The 14169-nt window shown below is 58.5% G+C and overlaps 2 protein-coding genes across 2 annotated transcripts in view; one reads left to right on the forward strand and one right to left on the reverse strand.

Moving 5' to 3' along the window:
- Nucleotides 1-11872, reverse strand: part of CHD8 (chromodomain helicase DNA binding protein 8) — a 32115-nt gene extending 20243 nt beyond the window's left edge. The window contains exons 1-16 of the mRNA XM_068424781.1: nt 11214-11872; nt 9847-10203; nt 8624-8991; nt 7092-7206; nt 6814-7008; nt 6623-6691; nt 6453-6508; nt 6139-6256; nt 5967-6050; nt 5736-5873; nt 5539-5660; nt 5212-5455; nt 2779-2955; nt 1946-2089; nt 1609-1864; nt 340-553 (exon numbers count right to left, since the gene is read on the reverse strand). Of these exons, the coding sequence (XP_068280882.1) occupies nt 340-553; nt 1609-1864; nt 1946-2089; nt 2779-2955; nt 5212-5455; nt 5539-5660; nt 5736-5873; nt 5967-6050; nt 6139-6256; nt 6453-6508; nt 6623-6691; nt 6814-7008; nt 7092-7206; nt 8624-8991; nt 9847-10203; nt 11214-11816 (3260 nt within the window). The 5' untranslated portion in view covers nt 11817-11872. The remainder of the gene's footprint in view (nt 1-339; nt 554-1608; nt 1865-1945; nt 2090-2778; nt 2956-5211; nt 5456-5538; nt 5661-5735; nt 5874-5966; nt 6051-6138; nt 6257-6452; nt 6509-6622; nt 6692-6813; nt 7009-7091; nt 7207-8623; nt 8992-9846; nt 10204-11213) is intronic.
- The window catches only part of TOX4 (TOX high mobility group box family member 4), a 15355-nt gene continuing 13000 nt past the window's right edge, over nt 11815-14169 (forward strand). The window contains 1 exon segment of the mRNA XM_068424785.1: nt 11815-11862. Within this exon segment, the coding sequence (XP_068280886.1) occupies nt 11815-11862 (48 nt within the window).

Here is a 14169-nt window from a genome sequence, read left to right on the forward strand (position 1 = left end):
CACGTTCAAGGGGACCATGAAGGTCTCCTCGGGCCACCAAAACCACGTTGGAGAAGAGCGTGAAGGTCTTGGGCCACCAAAACCACGTTGGAGAAGAGCGTGAAGGTCTCGGGCCACCAAAACCACGTTGGAGAAGAGCGTGAAGGTCTCGGGCCACCAAAACCACATTCAAGGAGATCATGAAGGTCTCCTCAAACCACCAAAACCACGTTGGAGAAGAGCGTGAAGGTCTTGGGCCACCAAAACCACGTTGGAGAAGATCGTGAAGGTCTCCTCAGGCCATCAAAACCACGTTGGAGAAGACCGTGAAGGTCTCCTCCTTCATCCTCCATCTCTCACCTCTTCTGGATGAGGTAGTCCTCCAAGATGTCGAGGCAACGGACCATCTGGGAGAAGATGAGCACCTTGTGGCCACCGGCCTTGAGCTTGGGGAGCAGCTTGTCGATGAGCACCAACTTGCCGGCCGAGCGGACCATGGCCTGGAGGTGGAAGTCGTGGGGGACGTGGTGGTGGCAGGAGTCCCGAAACTCGGCCAAGATCTTCTCCTCGGCGCCTGGAGGGTGGAGAAAGGACCATGGGTGGGGTGGCCGAGGTGGCGTGAGAGACCTTCTCAAGACACAAGGCTTGAGGAACATCAAAGCCCAACTAGATGACCTCAAGGACCTCCCCAAGGCTTGAGGAACATCAAACCCAACTAGATGACTTTGAGGACCTCCACCACCAAGGCTTGAGGAGCAGCAAACCCAACTAGATGACCTCAAGGACCTCCCCACCAAGGCTTGAGGATCATCAAGCCCAACTAGATGACCTCAAGGACCTCCTCCACCAAGGCTTGAGCAGCGAACCCAACTAGATGACCTGGAGGACCTCCCCACCAAGGCTTAAGGAACATCAAGCCCAACTAGATGACCTGGAGGACCTCCCCAAGGCTTGAGGAGCACCAAAGCCCCACTAGATGACCTCAAGGACCTCCCCCACCAATACAAGGCTTGAGGAGCATCAAAGCCCAACCAGATGACCTCAAGGACCTCCCCCACCAAGGCTTGAGGAACATCAAACCCAACTAGATGACCTCAAGGACCTCCCCAAGGCTTGAGGAACATCAAACCCAACTAGATGACTTTGAGGACCTCCACCACCAAGGCTTGAGGAGCATCAAAGCCCAACTAGATGACCTGGAGGACCTCCCCACCAAGGCTTGAGGAGCATCAAACCCAACTAGATGACCTCAAGGACCTCCCCAAGGCTTGAGGAGCATCAAGCCCAACTAGATGACTTTGAGGACCTCCACCAAGGCCTGAGGAACATCAAAGCCCAACTAGATGACTTTGAGGACCTCCACCAAGGCCTGAGGAACATCAAAGCCCAACTAGATGACTTTGAGGACCTCCACCAAGGCTTGAGGAACACCAAACCCAACTAGATGACCTGGAGAACCTCCCCCACCATGACGTTGACCCCTATGGAGATCAAACAACCTCCAAATCCAAGAGGCCACCAGCAGAAGAAAGAACCAGGAGAAACCAAGATGGGGCAGCGTTGACCCCCGAGGTTGTCCACCAGTGGTGGGAGGCCCATGGCCACCCTTGGCCACCCCTGGTCCCTCACCGTTGATGAGGTAGGGGTGGTTACAGCACTTGCGGAGCTCCATCATGGTGTTGAGAAGGTTGGGCATGTTGGTGTGACCAGCACCCTTGGAGAGGAAGGAGAAGTTCTTCTCCAAGATGGCCCGATAGTACTTCTTCTGGATGTTGGTCAACTCCACCTCGATGATGGTCTCCTGCTTGGGTGCCAAGTTCTTCTCCACGTCCTCCTTCAACCGACGGAGCATCATGGGCTTGAGGATGGCCTGGAGCTTCTGCACCTGCAGGTGGGACCAGAGAGAAGAAGTCACCGAGGACTCAGGTGGCCAGGGAAGGGGTTGGGGTCTTCTCCATGGTCTCACCTGCTCCTCGGTCTTGAGGTCACCAAAGTCCTTGAGGAACTCGGCTTCGGAAGGGAACTGGGAGGGCTCCAGGAAGTGGAGGAGGCTGAAGAGCTCCTCCACCGTGTTCTGGAGAGGGGTGCCCGTCAAGAGGACCTTGTGCTCCTGAGGACCAAGGGGGTGAAAAACGTTAGGTCCAAACATCTCCAGATGCAACCAAGACCCCATAAGCACCTTCAGGACCATCCCCTGGAGCATGGGATGGGCCAAACCATCTCCAGATGCAACCAAGACCCCATAAACACCTTCAAGACCATCCCCTGGAGCATGAGATGACCTCAACCATCTCCAGATGCAACCAAGACCTCACAAACACCTTGAGGACCATCCTCTGGAGCACTGGATGGGTCAAACCATCTCCAGATGCAACCAAGACCTCACACACACCATCAAGACCATCCCCTTGGGCACTGGATGATCTCAACCATCTCCAGATGCAACCAAGACCCCATAAACACCTTCAGGACCATCTCCTGGAGCACTGGATGGACCAAACCATCTTCAGATGCAGCCAAGACCTCACACGCACCATCAAGACCATCCCCTTGGGCACTGGATGACCTCAACCATCTCCAGATGCAACCAAGACCCCACAAACACCTTCAGGACCATCCCTTGGGGTGTGGAACAGGCCCAAACATCTCCAGATGCAACCAAGACCCCATAAACACCTTCAGGACCATCCCCTGGAGCACTGGATGGACCAAACCATCTCCAGATGCCACCAAGACCTCCCACACCATCAGGACCCCACCGAGAGGAGCTGAGGGATCTCCTCGTCTCCACGTTCTCACCAGGTCCATGTGCTTGAGGCTGTCGAGAAGCTTGCAGTTGCGGTTCTTCAAGCGGTGGGCCTCGTCGATGATGACGCACCGCCACTCGATCTCCCGCAGCTCGGGACAATCGGAGAGGATCATCTCGAAGGTGGTGATGAGGGCGTCAAACTTGTAGGCGCCGGGGATGAGACGACCCTGGAGGTGAGGAGATGGAAGGTGAGAAGATGGAAGATGAGGAGATGGAAGGTGAGGAGATGGAAGGTGAGGAGATGCCTTCAACGTCATCCTCAAAGCTTGAGGTTCCTCACCTCAAAGCTTGAGGATGAGGCATGGGATGACCTCAACCATCTCCAGATGCAACCAAGACCCCATAAGCACCTTCAGGTCCATCCTATGGAGCACTGGATGACCTCAACCATCTCCAGATGCAACCAAGACCCCATAAGCACCTTCAGGACCATCCCCTGGAGCACTGGATGACCTCAAACATCTCCAGATGCAATTAAGACCCCACACACATGTGGGGTCTTCAACGTCATTCTCAAAGCTTGAGGTTCCTCACCTCAAAGCTTGAGGATGAGGCATGGGATGACCTCAACCATCTCCAGATGCAACCAAGACCTCACACACACCATCAGGACCATCCCCTGGAGCACTGGATGGACCAAACCATCTCCAGATGCAACCAAGACCCCACACACACGTGGGGCCTTCAACGTCATCCTCAAAGCTTGAGGTTCCTCACCTCAAAGCTTGAGAATGAGGCATGGGATGACCTCAACCATCTCCAGATGCAACCAAGACCCCATAAGCACCTTCAGGACCATCCCCTCGGGCATGGGATGACCTCAACCATCTCCAGATGCAACCAAGACCCCATAAGCACCTTCAGCACCATCCCCTGGAGCACTGGATGAACACAACCATCTCCAGATGCAACCAAAACCCCACACGCACCTTCAGGACCATCCCCTGGAGCACTGGATGACCTCAAACATCTCCAGATGCAACTAAGACCCCACACACATGTGGGGTCTTCAACGTCATCCTCAAAGCTTGAGGTTCCTCACCTCAAAGCTTGAGGATGAGGCATGGGATGACCTCAACCATCTCCAGATGCAACCAAGACCCCATAAGCACCATCAGCACCATCCCCTGGAGCACTGGATGACCTCAACCATCTCCAGATGCAACCAAGACCCCATAAGCACCTTCAGGACCATCCCCTGGAGCACTGGATGGGCCAAACCATCTCCAGATGCAACCAAAACCCCATAAGCACCACCAGCACCATCCTATGGAGCACTGGATGACCTCAACCATCTCCAGATGCAACCAAGACCCCACACACACCATCACGACCATCCCCTGGAGCACTGGATGGGCCAAACCATCTCCAGATGCAACCAAGACCCCCCACACACGTGGGGTCTTCAACGTCATCCTCAAAGCTTGAGGTTCCTCACCTCAAAGCTTGAGGATGAGGCATGGGATGACCTCAACCATCTCCAGATGCAACCAAGACCCCATAAGCACCATCAGCACCATCCCCTGGAGCACTGGATGGGCCAAACCATCTTCAGATGCAACCAAGACCCCACACACACCATCAGGACCATCCCCTGGAGCACTGGATGGGCCAAACCATCTCCAGATGCAACTAAGACCCCACACACACGTGGGGTCTTCAACGTCATCCTCAAAGCTTGAGGTTCCTCACCTCAAAGCTTGAGGATGAGGCATGGGATGACCTCAATCATCTCCAGATGCAACCAAGACCCCATAAGCACCTTCAGGACCATCCCCTGGAGCACTGGACGGGCCAAACCATCTCCAGATGCAACCAAGACCCCATAAGCACCTTCAGGTCCATCCTATGGAGCACTGGATGACCTCAACCATCTCCAGATGCAACCAAGACCTCACACACACCATCAGGACCATCCCCTGGAGCACTGGATGGGCCAAACCATCTCCAGATGCAACCAAGACCTCACACACACGTGGGGTCTTCAACGTCATCCTCAAAGCTTGAGGTTCCTCACGTCAAAGCTTGAGAATGAGGCATGGGATGACCTCAACCATCTCCAGATGCAACAAGACCCCATAAGCACCTTCAGCACCATCTCCTGGAGCACTGGATGGACCAAACCATCTCCAGATGCAACCAAGACCCCATAAGCACCTTCAGGTCCATCCTCTGGAGCACTGGACGACCTCAACCATCTCCAGATGCAACCAAGACCCCATAAGCACCTTCAGGACCATCCCCTGGGCCATGGGATGACCTCAACCATCTCCAGATGCAACCAAGACCCCATAAACACCTTCAGAACCACCCCCTGAAGCACTGGATGGACCAAACCATCTCCAGATGCAACCAAGACCCCACACAACGTTGAGGTTCTCCAGAACGTGGTGAGGTCGAGAAGATCCAAAGCCACCACTCACCCGTGAGTCCTTGCAGTACATCTCGTACTGCTGGATCATCTGCCGGGACGCCAAGCTGCCGTGGTAGACGATGGTGTTCATCTCCGTCCACGTGTTGAACTCCCGTTCCCAGTTGGTGATGGTGGACAGCGGAGCGATGACCAAGAAAGGACCACGGATGCCCACGTTGTAGACCTCTTGAAGGAAAGCGATGGATTGGATGGTCTTCCCCAAGCCCATCTCGTCGGCCAAGATGCAGTTCTGCCTGCGGGGGAGGGTGGGACAACCGGTTGGTGGGTGGAGATGGTGGTCACGTCGCTTCGGTGTCCACCTCGTCCCACCACTCGCCTGTTGTACCAGTTGAAGAGCAACCAGTTGACCCCTTCCAGTTGGTATTCACGGAGCTGGTTGTGGTTCTTGTACTCATGGGACAACTCCAGCTTCTTCCAGGAACCGGCTTGAGGACGGGGCTGGGAGAAGACAAGAAGATGGAGAAGACCTTCATGGTGATGTTGGAGAAGGTGGGAGAGGACCTGGTCGCTCACCAAGCGCTTGAGATCCGGGTGTCGCCCTTGGATCCTCTTGAACTCTTTGATCTTGCCCTCGTCCACGTCCTCCTTGAGCTCCCACGTGCTGTCCTCGTAGGGTAAGGAGCACCACTTCACCAGGTAGTAGACCACCGGCTGCAACCAGGAGGTGGTGGGACGTCAGGATGGACGTCGGTGATGGGGAACCACCATCTTGAAGGATGAAGGTCCACCACCGCCCCGTCTCACCTCGCCGTTGTCTTTATCGACGCTGTGGGACTCGTCCAAGATGCGATCCACCTCGACGTAGTCGGGGTTGAAGGGTTCTTCATCCTTTAGGTGGACAACCAGTGGTCTCCTTGAACCTCCGAGACCCCATAAAACATCTCCACCACCACCCCACCACCACCCCAACCAGCACCTCGTGGAAGAAGTGGCGCATCTGCGTCATCTTCGTCTTGAACCGTTTCAGCTTCTGGTGGATCCTCTTGTCCTTCTCCAGTTGGGCGATGGTGGCCCACTCACAGTGGAGGTAGGAGCTGAGGAGAAGGGGACACACGTGGACAAAGCCTTCTTCAAGGACCACCTCGTTGTAGAACGTCAACGAGGTGGCCCCGCTCCTCCGTTGGGTTTGTAGACCTCAACCCAACGTCGTGGCCCACCGAGGAGGTCACCAAGGTGGTGGTTGACCCCAGAGGACACCCCACGCCCATCCCACCCCACGTGGCCACCTACTAGTTCTTGTATTTGACGAAGAACTCCTCCGATTCGGTCAACTGCCCTGATGGAAGCTGTGGAGAAACCAGGTGGGACGTCAAAACGTCGTGGAGAAGACCTCCCACCAGCACCACCCTCCTTCTTCACCACCCTCATGGAGAGATGGAAGTTGTGGAGATGTTCCTCACCTCTTTCTTCACCACCCTCATGGACAGGACCTTGTCCACGATGGCTGCGTCCTCCTCGCTGGGGTTCTCCTGGAGGTGAAGAAGAGAAGATGATGATGAAGAAAGGAGATGAAGAGCATGGAAAGGGGATGGAGAACATGGTGGACACCACAGATGGCATCTAAGGAGACAAGGAGAAGACTCCATCCCACCACAAAGAACTGCATGGAGGGTAAGGTCTCGCCCTCAGGTTCTGGTTCCAGGATGGGTGGTTGAGGAACCGGTGGTTGCTCAGGTCTGATGGGCCCCGTCACGTCCAACTCTTCATCCTCCTCATCGTCGGTGATCTTGATGTCCAGATCTTCCGTGTACTTCTTCCGTTTGACCTGCCGATTCGACCGGCGCTTCTGGAAGGAGATGGAGGAGGTCACCACGTGGCCACACCCGCACCGAAGCCACCCCACCACCACCACCATCATGGTCACCATACCTGGACGCTGGTTTCTTCTTCCTCCCGCGGTGACGGCGCCGGCATGACCTCGGCGTCCGAGTTGTCCGAGGACGCGTTGCGCTTCCGCTTCTTGCCCACCACCGGCGTGATGGTGCTACAAGGGGGCGAGGTGGGACGTTAGGAGGGGACGGATGGGTGGGTGGAGACCTTATCTCAGGGGGGTTTGCTCCGTGGTCAAGGTTGGGTGCGAGGAGGTCAAGGGGTGGGGGATGATGAGGGTCAAGGGGTGGAAGGAATGAGGTGAAGGGTTGGGGGACGTCAAGGGTTGGGGGACGTCAAGGGTTGGGGGACGTCAAGGGTTGGAGACAATGAAGATCAAGGGTTGGGAGATGATAAGGGTCAAGGTTGGAGAACAATGAGGTCCAGGGTTGGGAGATGATGAAGACCAAGGTTGGAGGACAATGAGGTCCAGGGTTGGGGATGATGAGGGTCAAGGTTGGAGAACAATGAGATCAAGGGTTGGGGGATGATGAAGGTCAAGGTTGGAGGACAATGAGGTGAAGGGCTGGAAGACGTCAAGGGTTGGAGACAATGAAGATCAAGGGTTGGAGGACGAGGTCAAGGGTGGGGGATGATGAGGACCAAGGCTGGAGGACAACGGAGGTCAAGGGTTGGGGGATGATGAGGGTCAAGGTTGGAGGACAACGAGGACCAAGGGGAGGGGGATGATGAAGACCAAGAGTTGGACAACAACGAGGACCAAGGGGTGGGGGATGATGAAGACCAAGGGTTGGAGGATGATGAAGACCAAGGGTTGGGGGACAACAAGGCCAAGGGTTGGAGACAACAAGGCCAAGGGTTGGAGACAACAAGGACCAAGGGTTGGAGGACAACGAGGACGATGGGTTGGGAGATGATGAGGACCAAGGGTTGGAGGACAACGAGGCCAAGGCTTGGAGAACAACGAGGACCAAGGGTTGGAGGATGATGAAGACCAAGGGTTGGGAGACAACGAGGACCAAGGGTTGGGAGACAACGAGGACCAAGGGTTGGGAGATGATGAGGACCAAGGGTTGGGAGATGATGAGGACCAAGGGTTGGAGGACAACGAGGACCAAGGCTGGAGGACGAGGACCAAGAGTGGAGGATGATGAAGACCAAGGGTTGGAGGATGATGAAGACCAAGGGTTGGGAGATGATGAAGAACAAGGGTTGGAGAATGATGAAGACCAAGGGTTGGAGAATGATGAAGACCAAGGGTTGGGAGATGATGAAGACCAAGGGTTGGAGGATGATGAAGACCAAGGGTTGGAGGATGATGAAAACCAAGGGTTGGAAGATGATGAAGACCAAGGGTTGGAGGATGATGAAGACCAAGGGTTGGGGGACAATGAGGACCAAGGGTTGGAGAATGATGAGGAACAAAGGTTGGAGGTGACGACCAAGGTTGGGGACAACGAAGACCACGGTTGACTCCACCACCCCACCAAGGACACGTCCCCATGGCCACGCCCCTCCCAGGCCAACTTGGGGTGCCACCACACGTTTTTTGGAACCTGAAGGCATCTCACCTGGGTTTGCTGCGCCCTTTGCTCTTGCTGGAGCCACCCTGACCTTTGCCCTTCCGTGGTCTCTCCTCCTTGGGGCCACCACGGTCCCCTTTGCGGCGCCGTTTGCGTTCTCCTTCCTCCTCGGGGCGGACGCTGGGCAACTCGTCCTCGTTGAGGACCCGGGGGATGTTCTGCTCGCCCCGGGCCCGGGCGCGGGCGATGGCCTCGGCCACGATGCGGTTGGCCTTCTCCTGCTTCTTCTGGTGCTCCAGCTTGCGGCTCTCCTCCGAGGCGCCGCGCGAGCCCGGGGTGGCCAAGGCGGCCACCTCGCTGCTGCTCAGGACCTTCACCACCGAGAGGCCAGGAGAACCCCCCTGAGATGAGCCGGCCTGAGGGGAGAAGCGAGGTGGCATCAAGGTTGGGTTGATGGACACCAAGGTTGGGTTTGATGGACACCACGTTGGGTTTGATGGACACCAACCTTGGGCGTGATGGGACCAACGTTGGGTTTGATGGACGCCAACGTTGGGTTTGATGGGACCAACGTTGGGTTTGATGGACACCAACGTTGGGTTTGATGGACACCAACGTTGGGTTTGATGGGACCAGCGTTGGGTTTGATGGGACCAACGTTGGGTTTGATGGACACCAACGTTGGGTTTGATGGGACCAACGTTGGGTTTGATGGACACCAACGTTGGGTTTGATGGGACCAAGGTTGATGGACACCAACGTTGGGTTTGATGGACACCAACGTTGGGTTTGATGGGACCAGCGTTGGGTTTGATGGGACCAACGTTGGGTTTGATGGACACCAACGTTGGGTTTGATGGGACCAACGTTGGGTTTGATGGGACCAACGTTGGGTTTGATCGACACCAACGTTGGGTTTGATGGACACCAACGTTGGGTTTCATGGACACCACGTTGGGTTTGATGGGACCAACGTTGGGTTTGATGGACGCCAACGTTGGGTTTGATGGACACCAACGTTGGGTTTGATGGAGACCAACGTTGGGTTTGATGGACACCAAGGTTGGGTTTGATGGGACCAACGTTGGGTTTGATGGACACCAACGTTGGGCATGATGGACACCAACGTTGGGTTTGATGGCCACCAACCTTGGTGCCCAACTCCAGGTGCCCAAAGTTGACCACAGGTGGCCACCCCACCAAGACCACCCCACCAGGACCACCCAGACCCCAGAAGCTCCTCACCTTCTCCTCCCCCACCCCACGCTCACCTGAGGTTGCAAGACCACCTTCAACGGCACCGTCAACCTCTGGCCGGGGCCACCCACCACCTGCGGCACCGAGGACACGGCCACCGGCGCCCCTTGGCCACCACCCGCTTGTTGGAGGAGCTGGATCTTCTGCGGAGGTCCTGATTGGCCAGCGGGAGGTTGTTGAACTTGAAGTTGGATGGTGACCACCTTGGCCGGTTGACCTGGTGTCCCTTTGGCTTGGCCAAGAGCGGCCAGTTGGTTGCCCTGGAGGACAATCTTGCCCGGTAGACTGCCCAGGACCACGTGACGTTGGCCGGTGGTGGTGGTCCCACCAGGTGGCTGTTGAAGGACCAACGTGATGCGTTTGGATTCGCCCTGGAGGAGAAAAGGGGGCGGGGTCAGGGCGAGGACGAGGGGACATCTTGGGGACCACGGGAGGTCAGGGATGGTTGGTGACCCCAACCTTGAGGATCTCAAGGGCTTTGGGGACCACCACAACCCCACCCTGAAGACCCCAACCCCAAAGACCCAACCCATGGAGATCATCCTGACCTTGAGGATCACCACCACCCCACCCTGAAGACCCAACCCATGGAGATCATGTTGACCTTGGAGACCACCACCACCCCACCCTGAAGACCCCAACCCATGGAGATCATCTTGACATTGAGGACCACCCCCACCCCAAAGACCCAACCCATGGAGATCATCTTGACATTGACGACCACCACCACCCCACCCTGAAGACCCCACCCCCTGGAGATCATCTTGACCTTGAGGACCACCACCACCCTGAACACCCCAACCCCAAAGACCCAACCCATGGAGATCATCTTGACCTTGAGGACCACCACCACCCAACCCCAAAGACCCAACCCATGGAGATCATCTTGACCTTGAGGACCACCACCACCCCACCCTGAAGACCCCAACCCCAAAGACCCAACCTATGGAGATCATCTTGACCTTGAAGACCACCACCACCCAACCCCAAAGACCCAACCCATGAAGACCATCTTGACCTTGAGGACCACCACCACCCAACCCCAAAGACCCAACCCATGGAGATCATCTTGACCTTGAGGACCACCACCACCCTGAACACCCCAACCCATGGAGATCATCTTGACCTTGAGGACCACCACCACCCTGAAGACCCCAACCCATGGAGATCATCTTGATCTTGACGACCACCACCACCCTGAAGACCCAACCCATGGAGATCATCTAGACCTTGAGGACCACCACCACCCTGAGGACCCCAACCCATGGAGATGTTCTTGACCTTGCAGCCCCCCACCCCCCCACCCAAAAGCCCCCACCCAGAAGCCCCCACCCCCCACGGGTGCCCCCCACCCCTTGGTGGCCCCCCATCCCCACGTCACCTGCGTTGGCGTCAACGTCACGGCCGGTTTCAACGGCGTCCCACCACCACCTCCTCCTCCTCCACCGGCCTTGACCGGTTGCAACACCAGTTGCTTGACCGGTCTTCCGGGTTGAACCAATCGGTGCACGGCGGGAGTGGGCGTGGCCGCGCCGCTAGCCCCGCCCACACCGCTGGGGGCCGCCTTCCCAGTTAAGACCGCGGCGGCGTTACCGGTGACGATGGAGACGCCGGGGCGGAGTTGAGGGGCCACCACCTTGGTGTAGGTCAACTTGCCCCCGTTGGGTGGGGGTGGGGTGGGTGCTGGTGGGGTGACCCCACCAGGGGGCGCTTTGAGGATGAGGATTTTAGGGGTGGGGGAGGAGGTGGTGGGTGGGGGTGGGGACACGGTGGTGGCCACGCCCATGAAGGGGTTGCCTTGGTTGAGGAGCTCTTGGTCCTGGAGAGGACGTTGGGGGTCGGTGGGTGGGGGTTGGGGTGGGGGGTCGAGGGCACCCGATAAGGTCAAGGCCTCCTCGAGGGGGTCCTGGGGGGGGTCGTGGGTCAAGGGGTCAAGGGTGAAGAGGGTGGGGTCGTCGAAGAGGTCCATGATGGGGTCGGCCATGTTGGATGCGGGGGCGGCGGCGGGGGTCACGCGGCAGGGGGCGCCGGTGAGCCGAGAGGCCTGTGGGGGAGAGAGAGAGGGGTTAGAGGGGACTGGGAGAACCAGTAAGGGGGAGTGGGAGTACCAGTAAGGGGGGAGTGGGGGGGACTGGGAGCTCAGTAAGGGGGGAACTGGGAGCACCAGTAAGGGGGGAGTGGGGGGGACTGGGAGCCCAGTAAGGGGGGAGTGGGAGCCCAGTAAAGGGGGTACTGGGAGCATCAGTAACGGGGGTACTGGGAGCTCAGTAGGGGGGGAACTGGGAGCACCAGTAAGGGGGGAACTGGGAGCCCAGTAAGGGGGGAACTGGGAGCACCAATAAGGGGGGAACTGGGAGCCCAGTAAGGGGGGAACTGGGAATCCCAGTTAGGGGGGAGTGGGGGGGACTGGGAGCCCAGTAAGGGGGGAACTGGGAGCACCAGTAAGGGGGGACTGGGGGGGACTGGGAGCTCAGTAAGGGGGGAACTGGGAGCACCAGCAAGGGGGGAACTGGGAGCACCAGCAAGGGGGGAACTGGGAGCACCAGTAAGGGGGGAGTGGGGGGGACTGGGAGCACCAGTAAGGGGGGAGTGGGGGGGACTGGGAGCACCAGTAAGGGGGGGACTGGGAGCCCAGTAAGGGGGGAGTTGGGGGGACTGGGAGGACCAGTAAGGGGGGAACTGGGAGCCCAGTAAGGGGGGAACTGGGAGCATCAGTAAGGGGGGAGTGGGAGCCCCAGTAAGGGGGGAGTGGGGGGGACTGGGAACCCCAGTAAGGGGGGAACTGGGAGCACCAGTAAGGGGGGAGTGGGAGCACCAGTAAGGGGGGAGTGGGGGGGACTGGGAGGACCAGTAAGGGGGGAACTGGGAGCACCAGTAAGGGGGGAATGGGGGGGACTGGGAGCCCAGTAAGGGGGGAACTGGGAGCCCAGTAAGGGGGGAGTGGGGGGGACTGGGAGCCCAGTAAGGGGGTAACTGGGAGTCCAGTAAGGGGGGAACTTGGAGCACCAGTAAGGGGGGAGTGGGGTGCCCAGTAAGGGGGGAGTGGGGGGGACTGGGAGGACCAGTAAGGGGGGAACTGGGAGCCCCAGTAAGGGGGGAACTAGGAGCCCAGTAAGGCAGGGACTGGGAGCCTAGTAAGGGGGGATGGGGGGGAGTGGGAGCACCAGTAAGGGGGAACTGGGAGTCCCAGTAAGGGGGGAGTGGGGGGGGACTGGGAGCCCAGTAAGAGGGGAGTGGGGGGGAGTGGGAACCCCAGTAAGGGGGGAGTTGGGGGAACTGGGAGCCCAGTAAGGGGGGAGTGGGAGCCCAGTAAGGGGGGAGTGGGGGGGACTGGGATCACCAGTAAGGGGGGAGTGGGGGGGACTGGGAGCCCCAGTAAGGGGGGACTGGGAGCACCAGTAAGGGGGGAGTGGGGGGGAGTGGGAGCCCAGTAAGGGGGGAGTTGGGGGAACTGGGAGCCCAGTAAGGGGGGAGTGGGAGCCCAGTAATGGGGAAGTGGGGGGACTGGGAGCCCAGTAAGGGCGGAACTGGGAGCACCAGTAAGGGGGGAGAGGGGGGGAGTGGGAGCCCAGTAAGGGGGGAACTGGGAGCACCAGTAAGGGGGGAGTGGGGGGGACTGGGATCACCAGTAAGGGGGGGACTGGGAGCCCCAGTAAGGGGGGGACTGGGAGCCCCAGTAAGGGGGGAGTTGGGGGAACTGGGAGCCCAGTAAGGGGGGAGTGGGAGCCCAGTAATGGGGGAGTGGGGGGACTGGGAGCCCAGTAAGGGCGGAACTGGGAGCACCAGTAAGGGGGGAGTGGGGGGGAGTGGGAGCCCAGTGAGGGGGGAACTGGGAGCACCAGTAAGGGGGGAGTGGGGGGGGAGTGGGAGCCCAGTAAGGGGGGAACTGGGAGCCCCAGTAAGAGGGGAACTGGGAATCCCAGTTAGGGGGGAATGGGGCCCAGTAAGAGGGGAACTGGGAGCCCCAGTAAGAGGGGAACTGGGAGGGAACTGGGGTGCCCAGTAAGAGGGGAGCTGGGGGGAACTGGGAACCCCAGTAAGAAGGGAATGGGGTGTACTGGGAAGCCCAGTAAGGGGGGAGCTGGGACCCCAAGTTAGAGGGGAATGGGGGGCACTGGGGTGCCCAGTAAGGGGGGATGGGGGGAACTGGGAAGCCCAGTAAGAGGGGAACTGGGAACCCCAGTTAGAGGGGAATGGGGGGTACTGGGAGCCCAGTAAGGGGGGAGTGGGAGCCCCCGTAAGGGGGGAGTGGGAGGGACTGGGAGGACCAGTAAGGGGGGAGTGGGGGGGACTGGGAAGCCCAGTAAGAGGGGAATGGGGGGTACTGGTGTGCCCTA

The sequence above is a fragment of the Nyctibius grandis genome, unplaced genomic scaffold (genome assembly GCF_013368605.1).
Source record: "Nyctibius grandis isolate bNycGra1 unplaced genomic scaffold, bNycGra1.pri scaffold_77_arrow_ctg1, whole genome shotgun sequence".
NCBI lineage: Eukaryota > Metazoa > Chordata > Aves > Nyctibiiformes > Nyctibiidae > Nyctibius > Nyctibius grandis.